This window comes from Jaculus jaculus, chromosome 14 (genome assembly GCF_020740685.1).
Source record: "Jaculus jaculus isolate mJacJac1 chromosome 14, mJacJac1.mat.Y.cur, whole genome shotgun sequence".
NCBI classification, from domain to species: Eukaryota; Metazoa; Chordata; class Mammalia; order Rodentia; family Dipodidae; genus Jaculus; species Jaculus jaculus.
In genome coordinates this window covers 73,787,112-73,801,005 of record NC_059115.1, presented here as the reverse complement: position 1 = coordinate 73,801,005, position 13,894 = coordinate 73,787,112, and the positions used below count along the sequence as shown (strand labels likewise).

The 13,894-nt window shown below is 40.9% G+C and overlaps 1 protein-coding gene across 1 annotated transcript in view; it reads left to right on the top strand.

The window, feature by feature from the left end:
- Positions 1-854: 854 nt before the first annotated feature.
- Adgrv1 (adhesion G protein-coupled receptor V1) overlaps positions 855-13,894 on the top strand; it is a 535,418-nt gene continuing 522,378 nt past the window's right edge. Inside the window, exons 1-5 of the mRNA XM_045133393.1 lie at positions 855-1,088; positions 4,378-4,527; positions 6,330-6,425; positions 9,552-9,656; positions 11,423-11,536. Of these exons, the coding sequence (XP_044989328.1) occupies positions 855-1,088; positions 4,378-4,527; positions 6,330-6,425; positions 9,552-9,656; positions 11,423-11,536 (699 nt within the window). The remainder of the gene's footprint in view (positions 1,089-4,377; positions 4,528-6,329; positions 6,426-9,551; positions 9,657-11,422; positions 11,537-13,894) is intronic.

Here is a 13,894-nt window from a genome sequence, read left to right as displayed (position 1 = left end):
GGAATTTTACCTCTTTGATAGAATTAGCAGTTCACTGCAACCATTTATTCTTGTTGTTGTTTTTGTAAAATATCAAGACAAACTTAAGGAAAACATAGATACCAATCAAGAAATCAGTTTGTTGCCCACACTTTATCTTCAGCTATTTTAGTTTTGGCCGGTACATTTCCCAGTTTCACTTGGGGAGAGATGGACTTTGGTTGCTTTTCGATGTTGCCTGTTGCAGTTTAGGTTTTCTTCAAGTGTGAATTACCAATAAGTCCCTTCCTTTTTTCTTCACGGTAGGGTCTTACTCTAGTCCAGGCTGACCTGGAATTCACTCTGTAGTCCCAGGCTGGCCTTAAGCTCACAGTGACCCACCTACCTCTGCTTAATGAGTTCTGGGATTAAAGGCGTGCACCACCACGCACAGCTAGTTTAAAAAAATTTTTTTTCATTGAATTTTATTTATTTATTTGAGAGCAACAGACAGAGAGAGAAAGAGGTAGAGGGAGAGAGAATGGGTGCACCAGGGTCTCCAGCCACTGCAAACGAACTCCAGACGCGTGCGCCCCCTTGTGCATCTGGCTAATGAGGGTCCTTAGGCTTCATAGGCAAGTGCTTCACCGCTAAGCCATTTCTCCAGCTCACAGCTAGTTGTTGTTGTTGTTGTTGTTTTTACTTAAATTTAATAATGTTTGCCTTACAATTAATGTGTTGGTGTAGAAGCCGAGTAGGTGATTGGCTGCCCGTAGTGGAGGGAGAAGGAAGGCGGAAGACTGAGGCTGGACTCTGGCAGAACACGGTCGCCGCGGTCTCGCGTCGGCTGCTCCACTCTGCGCTTGCACCTGGAGACCAAAACCCCAGGAAGGTGCATGTGTATTCGGCAGTTTTGTGATGTTTTTTCTCTCTCTTCTCCTTTAGGGATGCCCTCTTCATGTTTGCTGGTTAATCTTCTTGCAGCTTTACTCATCCCTTCTGTGTTTGGAGAGACAGAAATAAGGTTTGCTGGACAAGCAGAGGTCGTTGTGAATGAAACGACCACTACGGTCATCCGTCTTGTCGTCGAACGGTGGGGAGAGCCCGCGAACGTCACTGCGGTTGTTTCGGTGAGCAACTCCCGGCCGGTTCCTACCGAGGTGCACAGGACCGCTCTTCGTTTCCGCGCGTTTTTCAAGCTGTTTGAGATTCTGAGTTGCACAGTGATGATGATGTGGAAACACCACTATTCCACGCATGCAGAGATTGAGTTTGCACATCTGACAATACTATTTTAAGGATAAAGACTGATCATCTTAAGGTGTTCGTCTGTTCATTTATCTCCTCCTCCCCCTTCCAACAAGGCAGTGTCTCACTCTGGCCTCAGCTGACCTGGAACTCACTCTCTAGCCCAAGACTGGCCTCGAGCTCAAGCTGATCTTCCTACCTCTGCCTCCCAAGGGCTGGGACTAAAGGCGTGCGCCACCACACCCAGCTCATATGTTTATTTTTACTATTTATTTATTTGCTTTTTCGAGGTAGCGTCTCACTCTAGCCCAGGCTGACATGGAATTCACTAGGTAGTCTCAGGTTTGCCACAAACTCACAGCCATTCTACTACCTCTGCATCCCTGAGTGCTAGGATTAAAGGTGTGTGCCACCACGCCCAGCTTACTTATGTTTATTTTAAAATAAGAATATCTCGAATAGTGTGTGTGTGTCATGTATATATGCCTCTTTTTACCCAGGAAGTTATGCCATGTGATTCACTAAAGATATGGCTATGTTAGAGGCCCAAAGTACTTGGAGAAATAATTTTTTTTGGTTCATTTTTATTTATTTATTTGAGAGTGACAGAGAGAGAAAGAGGCAGATAGAGAGAGAGAAAGAATGGGCACGCCAGGGCTTCCAGCCACTGCAAATGAACTCCAGAAGTGTGCGCCCTCTTGTGCATCTGGCTAACGTGGGTCCTGGAAAATCGAGCCTCGAACCAGGGTCCTTTGGCTTCACAAGCAAGCACTTAACCGCTAAGCCATCTCTCCAGCCCGAGAAATAAATTTTAATAGGTTAAATGTTGTATAATATTGTTAAAAATAGTAAAAGAACTATTTATGAAATCAGATCAATGGTTTACTTTTGTATACTTAAAAAATTATTTATTTATTAGAGAGAGAGAGAAAGAGAGAGATAGAGAAAGAGAGAGAATAAGCTGCGAGGGCCTTCAGCTACTGCAGTGAACTTCAGATGCATGTGCCTCCTTGTGCATCTGGCTTATATGGGTACTGAGGAATCGAACCTGGGTCCTTAGGCCTCACAGGCAAATGCCTTAACTGCTAAGCCATCTCTCCAGCCCTCTTTTGTATATTATTTTTAGTACTAACTTTTTTTTTTTTTTTGAGGTAGAGTCTCTCTGTAGCCCAGCCTGTCCTGGAATTCATTATGTAATCTCAGGGTGGCCTGGAACTCACGGTGGTCCTCCTACCTCTGCCTCCTGAATGCTGGGATTAAAGGCATGCACTACCACACTTGGCCAGTTTGTACTTCATTTGACATATATGTATGTATTTACTGAATTCATTCTTAGTTCAGGTATTTATTATATTTCACAATCTTAATATTTATTGTAAATTTTTTAGATTGCTGTGTTACTCTCACTTTTCTTTATAGTGTCATGTTTCTGTTCTGTTCATTCTTATCATATCTTTTTTTTTCTTTGAGGTAAGGTTTTGCTCTAGCCCAGGCTGACTTGGAATTCACTGTGTGATCCCAGGCTGGCTTTAAACTCACATCAATCTTCCTATCTCTGTCTCCAGAGTGCTGGGATTAAAGGTGGGTGCTACCATGCCAAGCCTTAACTGTTTTTCATTGAGATTGTTTCCAGTTTATTTTTTAATTTAATTTTTATTTATTTATTTGAGAGCGACAGACAGGGAGAGAAAGAGGCAGATAGATAGAGAATGGGCATACCAGGGCCTCCAGCCACTGCAAAGGAACTCCAGATGCATGTGCCACCTTGTGTATCTGGCTTACATGGGACTTGGGGAATCGAACCTTGAATCGGGGTCGTTAGGCTTCACAGGCAAGTCCTTAACTGCTAAGCCATCTCTCTAGCCTCTTTTTCCAATTTTTTAAAACTGTCTGATATGAAATTGTTTATATGCTTGTCTGTTTTCCACATTTCATATTATGAAATGATTTTCATAGGGTGGATTCACGTGTTTTCTGTTTACTTGCTGTGGCTTGTTAGGCTGCTGTCTAAAAGACTGATGTTTTCTGCAGTAAGTTAAAAGTTCGAGTGTTTCAATACTTGACAACTAATTTTGATTTATCGACTTTTAAAAACTTTATTTTTATAATTTAAACTAGAAATGGGCTAAAATTTCCCCAAAACCTGCTCTTCATTCTTATTTGTGCCAGGTTAGTTCCCCCCCTCCCCCATGGCTCTGTGTTCACTTTAAGCACTGGTGAAATAAATGGCAGTTAGATTTGCACAATAAATTGTCCCTATATGATTTCATAATTGTTTTCCCCCTGATAATTTTATTAACAATGCTGGTTTTATAGACTATTTTTTTTTTTTTAAAGTTAAGAAAAGGCTGGAGAGATGGTTTAGCGGCTAAGCACTTGCCTGTGAAGCCTAAGGACCCTGGTTCGAAGCTCAATTACCCAGGACCCACGTTAGCCAGATGCACAAGGGGGCTCACGCATCTGGAATTCGTCTGCAGTGGCTGGAAGCCCTGGCGCGCCCATTCTCTCTCTCTCTCTGCTTCCTTCTCTGTCTGTTGCTCTCAAATAAATAAATAAATAAAAATAAACCAAAAAAAAAATTAAAAAAAAAAAAGAAAAGGCTTATGGTGATTTAGAAGTTTGGGATTATAAAGTGTTTTGGGTCTTTCTGTGAATTGCTGTACAATAACATAAGTGTGATTTCAGGCTGAAAGCTTTGGGCATGGCTGTTTCTTTACATAAATATGATTTCAGGTTGAAAGCTTTGGGTACAGTTGTTTCTTTCAAAATCCCTTCAGAAAGAACAGTTCTCAGAAGTTTGGGCAGGTGACTTCCATCCCTTCCTTGTGACAGTTACAGCTAGAAAGTGTCATGTTCGACTTGCTGTAGACCCCTCCAGTCTATCAAGAGGCAGAGAAACAAATTCATAACCTTTCTTTTTTATGTGGTCATTACTTGTTTACGTAGTTTATTTTTCTTCCACAGGGAAAGAAATGTTTTTCTGTTTCATTACTTATTCTTACAGTGTGTTTTTTTTTCCCCCTGAAGATGATTTTCAGCAGTTACTGACCACTTGTGTTTTGTATATTCTTTTATAAATACTAGGCTTTTTTCCTCTTGATTGTCCAATTAGCATCAATTTTACTTGTCCTTTTTGCTGACTCCCAGTGTCCTGTGTTTCGCTTTTGCTAGCTGTACGGAGAAGACACGGGCGACTTTTTTGACTCATATGCTGCAGCTTTTATACCTGCGGGAGAGACAAATAGGACCGTGTACATAGCAGTGCGTGACGACGACCTTCCCGAGCCCGACGAGACCTTTACGTTCCACTTGACGTTACAGGTAACTTCACTCCTCCTGAACCGTAAACGCTCAAACAGGGTCAGCACACTTGGAAATATAGTTAAGGATAAACCCAATTTGCAGGACTCCTAGTAGTTTGCCTAGGAGTTAAAAGCGAAGGTGTCTTGGCCACCACGCGGTCCAGTCACTCCCCAGACAAACCTCAGTTTGGGAGTCATCACCACAGAGGTTTCAGAAAACCATGTCTTCCTATTGACCCTTTTCTCTGTGAGCCTTCCCCAGCCCCCAGCTACACAAAGAGTGACCCTGACTTCGGAGTTCTAAGGAGAAGTGTACAAAAAGCCAGCATGAAGTGGGAGGCCCCTGTGCCTTTAGAGTTAACTCAGAGTACCCCAAAGTATGGGGGGGGGGAGAGACTCAAACAACCCAAGGTTCAGTGGAACTTTATGGCTTGATCTGTCAGTTTGAAGCAGTTACTTCTTGACACCATTCTAGTTCATTCTTCTAAAGGACACAGAATTTCTTTTTGGATAGTTGAATCAGTTTTCCGTGGAAACAGTTGTGTTTTGATTTTGTCACTCACTCTTCTCATTCCTTCGTGCTCCCGTTGCGTGTGAATAGGAAAATAGGAAAATCTCCCTAGTTATATAAGAAAAATTGATTCAGTATTTTGTCCCTAATTTGGCTCTTATTTGTAGAATAACTGATTTTTAATTTCAGCAGTTTTTATTATGTTTGGATAGAAGTTCACATTGCATATTTAATCGTTAGTTATGACATCATTGAAATACACAATTTATAATATAGCATTACCAGCCAGTAGTTATTTATGTTATGATATTTTATTAACAATGCATACTTGTTTTTTTAATCTTTCGATTTTTAAAAATTTTTTATTTTTTTAAATTTTTTAAAAAAATTTTTATTAACATTTTCCATGATTATAAAAAAATCCCGTGTTAATTCCCTCCCTCCCCCCCACACTTTCTCCTTTGAAATTCCATTCTCCATCATATTACCTCCCCTAACAATCATTGTATTTACATTTATACAATATCAACCTATTAAGTACCCTCCTCCCTTCCTTTCTCTTCCCTTTAAGTCTCCTTTTTAACTTACTGGCCTCTGCTACTAAGTATTTTCATTCTCACGCATAAACCCAGTCATCTGTAGCTAGGATCCACATATGAGAGAGAACATGTGGCGTTTGGCTTTCTGGGCCTGGGTTACCTCACTTAGTATAAAACTTTTTTTTTTTTTTCCCCGAGGTAGGGTCTCACTCTAGCCCAGGCTCACCTGGAATTCACTATGTAGTCTCAGGGTGGCCTCGAACTCACGGCGATCCTCCTACCTCTGCCTCCCGAGTGCTGGGATTAAAGGTGTGCGCCACCACGCCTGGCTTGATTTTTAAAACTTTTTTGAAAAATTATTGAGACTCTGTATCATGCTACTTTAATTTGAGTATGGTTTTTTTTAAAAAAATTATTTATTTATTTGAGAGCAACAGGCAGAGAGACAAAGAGGCATATATATATAGAGAGAATGGGCGTGCCAGGGCCTCTAGCCACTGCAAATGATCTCCAGACACATGTGCCCCCTTGTGCATCTGGCTAAGGTGGGTCCTGGGGAATTGAGCCTTGAACCTGGGTCCTTAGGCTTCACAGGCAAGCACTTAACCACTAAGCCATCTCTCCAGCCCGAGTATGTTTTCTTAATCTGTCAATTAAAAGCATGTTTGTATTTTTGTTAATACTGTAAATAATTAAAGGCCACAATTCTACTAAATAATTGTTTTCCTTCTAATATTTAATTGCATATTTATTTATGTGCTTTTATTTTAGAAACCATCAGCCAGTGTGAAACTTGGATGGCCAGAGACTGCTACTGTCACAATATTATCAAACGACAATGCGTTTGGAATTGTTTCATTGAGCTTGGTATGGATACAGGGTGACAGTCGTCTTAGGAGTGTGATAGCTGTTCAAGTTTTTACCACTTTTTTCCTGATGCTAACTAGTACTGTTTTGTTTTGATATTTAAATAAGCCTTGCAGCCCACCTTCCTTGTACCTTCTGAGATTTTTTTTTTTTTTAATTCAAATAGAGGAGGCTTCTAATGCCTTGTCGTCGCCTTTCCTGCTGGTACGCCGCCGCCCACCTACCACCTCCCTTGGCTGGTCTTTAAGTCAGCTGTGTGCTCAGGTGTCATTGTTGGGGGGTGGTTTTTCCAAGGTAGGGTCTCACTGTAGCGTAGACTGGTGTGTAACTTACTTTGTAGCCCCAAACTGGCCTCAAACCCACGGCGATCCTGTCCCAGCCTCCCGAGTGCTGGGGTTCAAGACGTGTGCCACCGCTCCTGACTCAGGTGCCTTTGGCTTGATTTCTCCACATGTACCCTAAGAAAGTGTGGTCTGTTTATCAGACCAGTCTGTGACTGGAGTGACTGTGAGATGAGAAAATACATTGAAACCATCTTGAAAAATACCTAGAGTAAATTTAAGATTAAACAGCAGACTTGATAGCTCTTCAAAAATTCTTCTGCATTTGGTTCCCACCCTGCTATTTGACTATTAACTCATATTTCATGGAGTTAGGATTCCATCTCAGCCCTCTCAGCTTTTCTTAGCAGTTGATTTTCTGTCCTTACTAAATTCTTATGCTTTTAAACAATCTAACCTTCAGAACTTTAGTTTTAGAAATAAACACATGAGGCAAGACCTTCCTTGAGAGAAATTGTTTCCAGCTCTTAACTTAAAAGAAAATGTTGTCTTCAGTGCAATTAGATTTGAGTAAAAAGTTATAGACTATAATAATATTCCTGATAGTTTATTTGAGTCATGTTACTAAGCATCATCAAAAATATATGATGCCAGGCTGGGTATATGGCTCAGATGGTAAAGTGTTTGCCACCACCTACGTCTGAACAGGTTAGTTCAGGCCTCAGCAGCACACTGACGCTGCTTGGTTCTGGCGGCCCTCCACCGGCCCAGCGCAGGCACGGCAGCCCTGGGCTGAGCGGGCTCGCTGAGAGCGGGTGAGAGAGCCCGCCCAGGAAAGCGACAAGGAGTGCGGTGAGGAAGATGAAGATGGCCACGTTGATTCCTGGCCTTCCCCGGCACGCACGTGTGCACGTGCACCGCAGCGTCCTTGTGTTGACATGCATGCACATACTGGAGCATACACCACACACATGCACAAAAAGGACGCCATACTACCCATCGTTTTAGTTATTTTCATTTTTGATCTCTCCTGCAATTGGTTACATTATATGCCATTCTTTTTAGTCCTTAAAGTTATCTTTGAAAGAGGCAGGTTATAGATAAACATGATTCTTATAATTGCATAGTCATTATTTAAGTTTATTTGGCTAATCGCACTTTAATGTTTTGTTTATTTTTATTTATTGATTTACTTATTTATGAGAGACAGACAGAAAGAGGCAGAGGGAGAGAGAGAGAGAGGGAGAGAGAATGGGCACACTAGGGCCTCTGGCCACTGCAAGTGAACTCCAGGTGCATGTGCTACCTTGTGCATCTGGCTTATGTGGGTACTGGGGAATCGAACCTGGGTCCTTAGGCTTCACAGGCAAGTGCTTAACCACTAAGCCATCTCTCCAACCCTAGTCTCACTTTAGTATTTGTTTAATAACCTTCATTATCTTGCCATTTATCGATATTAATTTAATTAATTACTCAGTTCTGTTTTCATGAGAAAGGTTTACAACAAGGCTAGCTTTCTTAATTTCTTAACCTTCCTCCCTTGCTTTCTCTTTGCACAAACTTCCAGTTTGCTAACCATTGTACTGATTTGTTTAAGCATTTTTTCTTTTCCTTTTTCTCTTCTCTCCCCCACTTCTCTCATCCCCTCCCCTCTCTTTCCTCTCTCGTCTCTTACCTTCTGCTTCCATCCTCTTCTCCCTCTATCATCCTCCCCTTTTCTCTCCTTCTCTTTTTCCCTTCCCTCTGTTCCTCCATTTTCTCCTCTACTCCTTCTGTATTTCCCTCCTCTTTCTCTTTCTTTTGACCTCATGCAGGTGTATGATGGGAATCATAATCCCTGGGATTGGTTTTAGCGTTGCCAGGAAGTCTCAACTAGGGTCCAACAGGATTACTCGATAGGTCCTCCTTGGTGTTGATTACCCTGACGCTGAACGAGGCATTGGCTTGTTCATAGCCACCATTGACTGAGCCCTCGGCATGTGTCAGGGAATAGGTTGAACACTGATGTGAATTATCTCACTGAAATCTCATTACCAGCCCCTTCAGGACAGGCAGTCCTAGAACCATTTAAGGACGGGCTATCACCATGTCATCCTGAGACACGGCCACTGCTGCTGTGGTAAATGCGTGCTTGGCCCTTCCTTCCTCCTCCTTCCTTCTTCCTTCTCACCTGCCTGAGCTCCAGCTAGCCGAGCCACGGTGCTTCCATGCTTGACGTTCCATTGTTTCTCCTCTGGCATTGATCATGTCCTAAAAGTTAGTAATAATTGTCAGTGTTTCAATGCCCAACTGGAAGGTGACCAGAAAAGAGTGCTTGGGAGCAAACTCAATGGGTAATCCCAGTGAGCTCCTGGTTTGGTCTGGAGCCTTAACTTTTTTGTGGCCTCCTGGGCCCTGGGAGCATTTTCATTTATCCCTCAGCCACACGGCTGTTAGGACTCCCCAGCAGGTCAGATAGCTGGCGGTAGAGCGGAGGCAAGAACCTTTATCTTTTGCTTGGCTAATTTGATGTTCCTTGTATATTTCTTTTGCTCTTTTGGCGGGGGGGTTGAAGTAGGGTCTCACTGTAGCCCAGGCTGACCTGGAATTCACTATGTAGTCTCAGGGTGGCCTCGAACTCATGGTGATCCTCCTACCTCTGCCTCCCGAGTGCTGGGATAGAAGGTGTGAACCACCACGGCTCAACTTTTACATTTTTTAAAAATCATTTTCATCTTGTATGGTTAACATGGTAGGAATGCCACCCTCTTACAGCAGCAATGTAAATTGTTTGATTGGACTTGAGCATTTCTAAGGTAGACATTGACCACCTCCTACTTCTGATTGCCTTTGTTCTTCCCAATAGCCTTCATCAGTCACAGTGACAGAGCCCAGGGCCAGAAATGTGTCTCTGCCCCTTACTTTCGTCAGGGAAAAGGGCACCTATGGCATGGTCATGGTGACTTTTGAGGTAAGGTTACTGAGGTAAGGTCACTATGAAATCACTTTAAATCATGACTGGTTAAGACCCCATCCATATCAGCTGGTTAAAAAAACCCAAGCCCCTTGTGTAATAAGCATCATACACTCAAAATTGAAGATAAATACTTTTGCCAGCTCATAAACTTCATGATTAGTATAAAAACTTTTTTCTTGCTGCTTGCACATATTAATGAAATGTGTCATTTTTCATTAAAGGTAGTAATAATACACAACCAACAGCATAGGCATTCATAGAATTTCCTGATAACCATATTCAAGGGTATACATGACCCAATATGTAAGTTTCCGGCCTTACAATGTTAGGAAGTTATATTTCTATTTTAATTATTAATCATAGCACCGATAGCGTACATACTTGGAATTATAAATTATAATTACATTGTAACACGGAAGAGCTTTATTTCTGCACTTTGGTGTCTATGTGAAATGATGGTTATTGATTTACATGTGAACATAAAATAGCATAAGGCAAGAATGCATAAACTCCATAGTAAACAAATAAATATTCAGTAATCTTGAAATTTCCACACAGAAAGTGTTAAGTAGCTTTTTGTACACGTAGGAATATGCATTTAGATGTTAAAGTTTTGAAGACATTTCTGATAATAAATGTGGGAGAATTAGAAAAATGATTGGCTAAAAAGGATCTGTTATTAGTTATGTTGTTTTCAGTTTACCTATGAGTACTTCATATTATTTTATTGGGTCTGTTTCACTGTTTTGTTTAATTATAGGTTATGTCTGTGGGACATTTCACATTGCCATAACTATTCTCAGTGCCTTACTCCACAGCACACACAGAGCCGTCCTTCCCAGCACTGCGCCTCCCCCATGCAATTCTCTTTCTTCTCCATATCATCTGACGTCATCACAGGCACAGTTATTTACTCATAATTGGTTCCTTTCCACATGGGGGAGTTTGTCTTGTCCACAGTGGAACCCTGAGGACCTAAGAGATTACACACAGCCTACTCCACAGACACTTTAAAAATGATTTTATTATATCGTTACATCCAGCCTACGAAGTAGAAACCCTTGCTCCTTTTCAAAGTGAGGAAAATGCAGTACACAGTTATTAAATACGTTGTGTGTGGCCACAGATCTGGTGATGGAGTTAGAATTTGATTCGGCTTCTTCAGAGAATTTACTAGTCTGCCCATGAAGAAATCTATCTATGGCTTTTCTTTCAGGCTTAGAAAAATAATCGAGTGGAGAAAAGTAACCTTAGAAAACAGAGTTTAGTATAATTATAGTCAAGATTGACATTAAAGACCGTGACTATTAATTAGAAAAGCAGCCTTACATATAGGTTTGTGTAATTATTTTTCTTTTAGGGGGGTATTTACTTTTATTTTTGGCATTTTAAAATACAATTTGTTTCTGTTGATTCCTGTAACACTCTTCCTATCCTCCCCTGCTCCTCACTTCCCCTCCCCTGGATTTCCCCCTTCTCTGTTCATGCCACATGTGTCCTTCAGCCTTTCCCTCTCCCATCTTCCAGGTCAGCTCTGCATATTCACTTTGGTTACTGTCTGTATTTATGGGTTTTATCCATATTTGCCCCCATATGTACATAATTATAGATATTATCAGCTAAGACCCACACATCATCAGACATAGCATGCATATAATTCCTCCAAAACATCTCTCAACTTAAAGACTTTTGTCACAATAATGCTTTCTCCATCGTGTGAACTGTTTGGTGTTTCCTGATGGCACTCTACTTCCTTGCAGGTGGAAGATGGTCCAAATGACCCTGAAGAAGATTTGAGCCCAGTTAGAGGAAATGTCACCTTCCTTCCTGGCAGAGCAACAGTGGTTTATAACGTGACAGTCCTTGATGATGAGGTGGGACAACACCAAATATGTAGAAAAGACAAGGACTCTGTTGTAGACTTGCTAAAGAACCGTGTGTTAAGCAGTCTCTGGAATTATGCAAGAATCCAGTGTTAGGATGTGACATGGTTCAGCAGTTGAAGGTGCTTGCTTGCAAAGCCTGCCACCCTGGGCTCAGCTCCCCAGTACCCGAGCCTTAGGCCACATGCACCAAGTGGCAAATGCCATTTCATTTCCAGCTGCAAATGGCCCTGGTGTGTCCATACTCTCTATCCCTATCTTTCCTCTCAAATAATAAATAAATTTAATAAATAAATAATTTTTAAAATGTATATACCACCATACTTAGCTTACTAAAAAAAAAGATACTGTCTTTTGTCAAGTTAGTCTATTGTGTCCACTCATACTTTAGCTACAAATAACTATTATTTGGAAATAAAGCTTGTTAATATGTGTGTTGCTTAATTCACGTTAAATTGTACATTTAGGGGAGGAATTGTGGCAAAGTACCTGCCTAGCATGTGCAAGTCTTTGGTTTACATTCCTAGTGCCTTAAAAAATTGTGCATCTGAAACCTGATGAAGTTCACTATAACTGATAGCCACATATAGTGCCAAAATCGGATAATTTTATAAACTGTGATTTTTTTTTATTAGTCATTTCAAGTTTGAACAGAAATAGTGATGCTCACTTAACATAAACATTGTAGGTAAAATCAACAAAAGTTCTGCTGCAATTGGTATCTTTTGATATTTTCCATGGTCACAGTCATAGGAAGGATTTCATATTCACATTTTAAGTTGAAACTGCCAAGGACTGAGATGCATTATCTGGGTAGGTAACTGCAAAGGGGAGAGAGGGAATGAACCTGAATAGCAGGGTTCAGGGATTCCCCATGGGTGAGAGAAGAAGACAGCTTAAAAAATATTTATTTATTTGAGTGCAAGAGAGACAAATAGAGAGTAAGAGAATGGGTGCACCAGGGCCTCCAGCCATTGCAAACAAATGTGCCACCTTGTGCATCTGGCTTACGTGGGTCCTGAGGGCTTGACAGGCTAGTGCCTTAACCACTAAGCAGTCTCTCCAACTCAGAAAACAACTTTTATTATTTTTTTTTTAAAAGAAGTAACTATAGATTTCTTTTTTTATTTGAGAGAGAAAGTGTGTGTGTATGTGAGTTTATAAATGTGTGTGTATATGTGTATGTATATGTATGTGTGTGTGTGTGTGTATGTGTGTATATATATACACACATACATACACACACACACATACATACACACTGCCAGGCCTTCTGTCACTGCAAGTGAACTCCAAATACATGTGTCACTTTGTGCATCTGGCATCACATGGGTACTGGGGACTCTAACCTGGGCCATAAGGCTTTGCAAGCAAGTGCTTTAACTGCTGAACCATCTCCCCAGCTCCAGAAAACAACTTTTTACATAGGAATCTAAGTATTGCCAGAGAACTAAAAACAGAAGGAATCGATGGAAATACATACACCCCTCCACAATCATTGAGTAAATAAAGCATAAGAAATACCTAGAGAAACAAATCTCCGTTAGAAAATATTATTAGAAATGCTTATTTCTCTGGAAAATTGGAAATATATGGTAGCATTGGCAGCCCTTGTTATTCTAGTCTGGGAAGCCAACCCCCCCTCCCCCCACCAAAATGTTCTTAGAGCTTAGGGCATTAGTAGGTTACAATTTAGGGGAATAATTGCTGAGTTTTGTTTTAAATTTAAAAAGGTCTTAAATTATTTTGGGGGCAGGTAGCTTTGCTATGTTGGTGTTGCTGGAGGTCAGTGATGTGGCTTGTCATTGCCCCTCACAAAGTAGAGTGTGGATTGAGTGTAAAGCTCAAACAACATAGTGGAGATTAACCCCTGCATTTTTGCAGCACCCCCCCCCCACATATACATATATATATTTTGATAATGTTAGGACATTACCTAGTGTGACTTTCAGCCCATTCTCCAGAGAGGCGTGGTGTTTATTTGAGAAATCATGATTGATTATATAATTGTCTCATAAGTTAAAAATCACTTAGCAAGAACAATTCATATGTTGAACATTAACAATTGTGTGATATTTAGTAGGCTTTTTTTTTCCAGATTCTTAGGTATTACTAGATTTTGAATTCTGCCTGTGAGCTTACAAACTCTGTAGAACAGATAAGGATTTATTCACAGCATTACTCTGTATAGCTGTGTAAATTCTGAACAAGGTTGAAAGTAAAAGCTATGGGACATTGACTTTTCACGCCGCTGCTTCATTCACTTTCACCTTCTAACCCAAAATAAGTAAACCTTTGGAAGACGTTCAGCGTGTGCACTCTAAATAAGCCTCACACTATTTTAGCCTT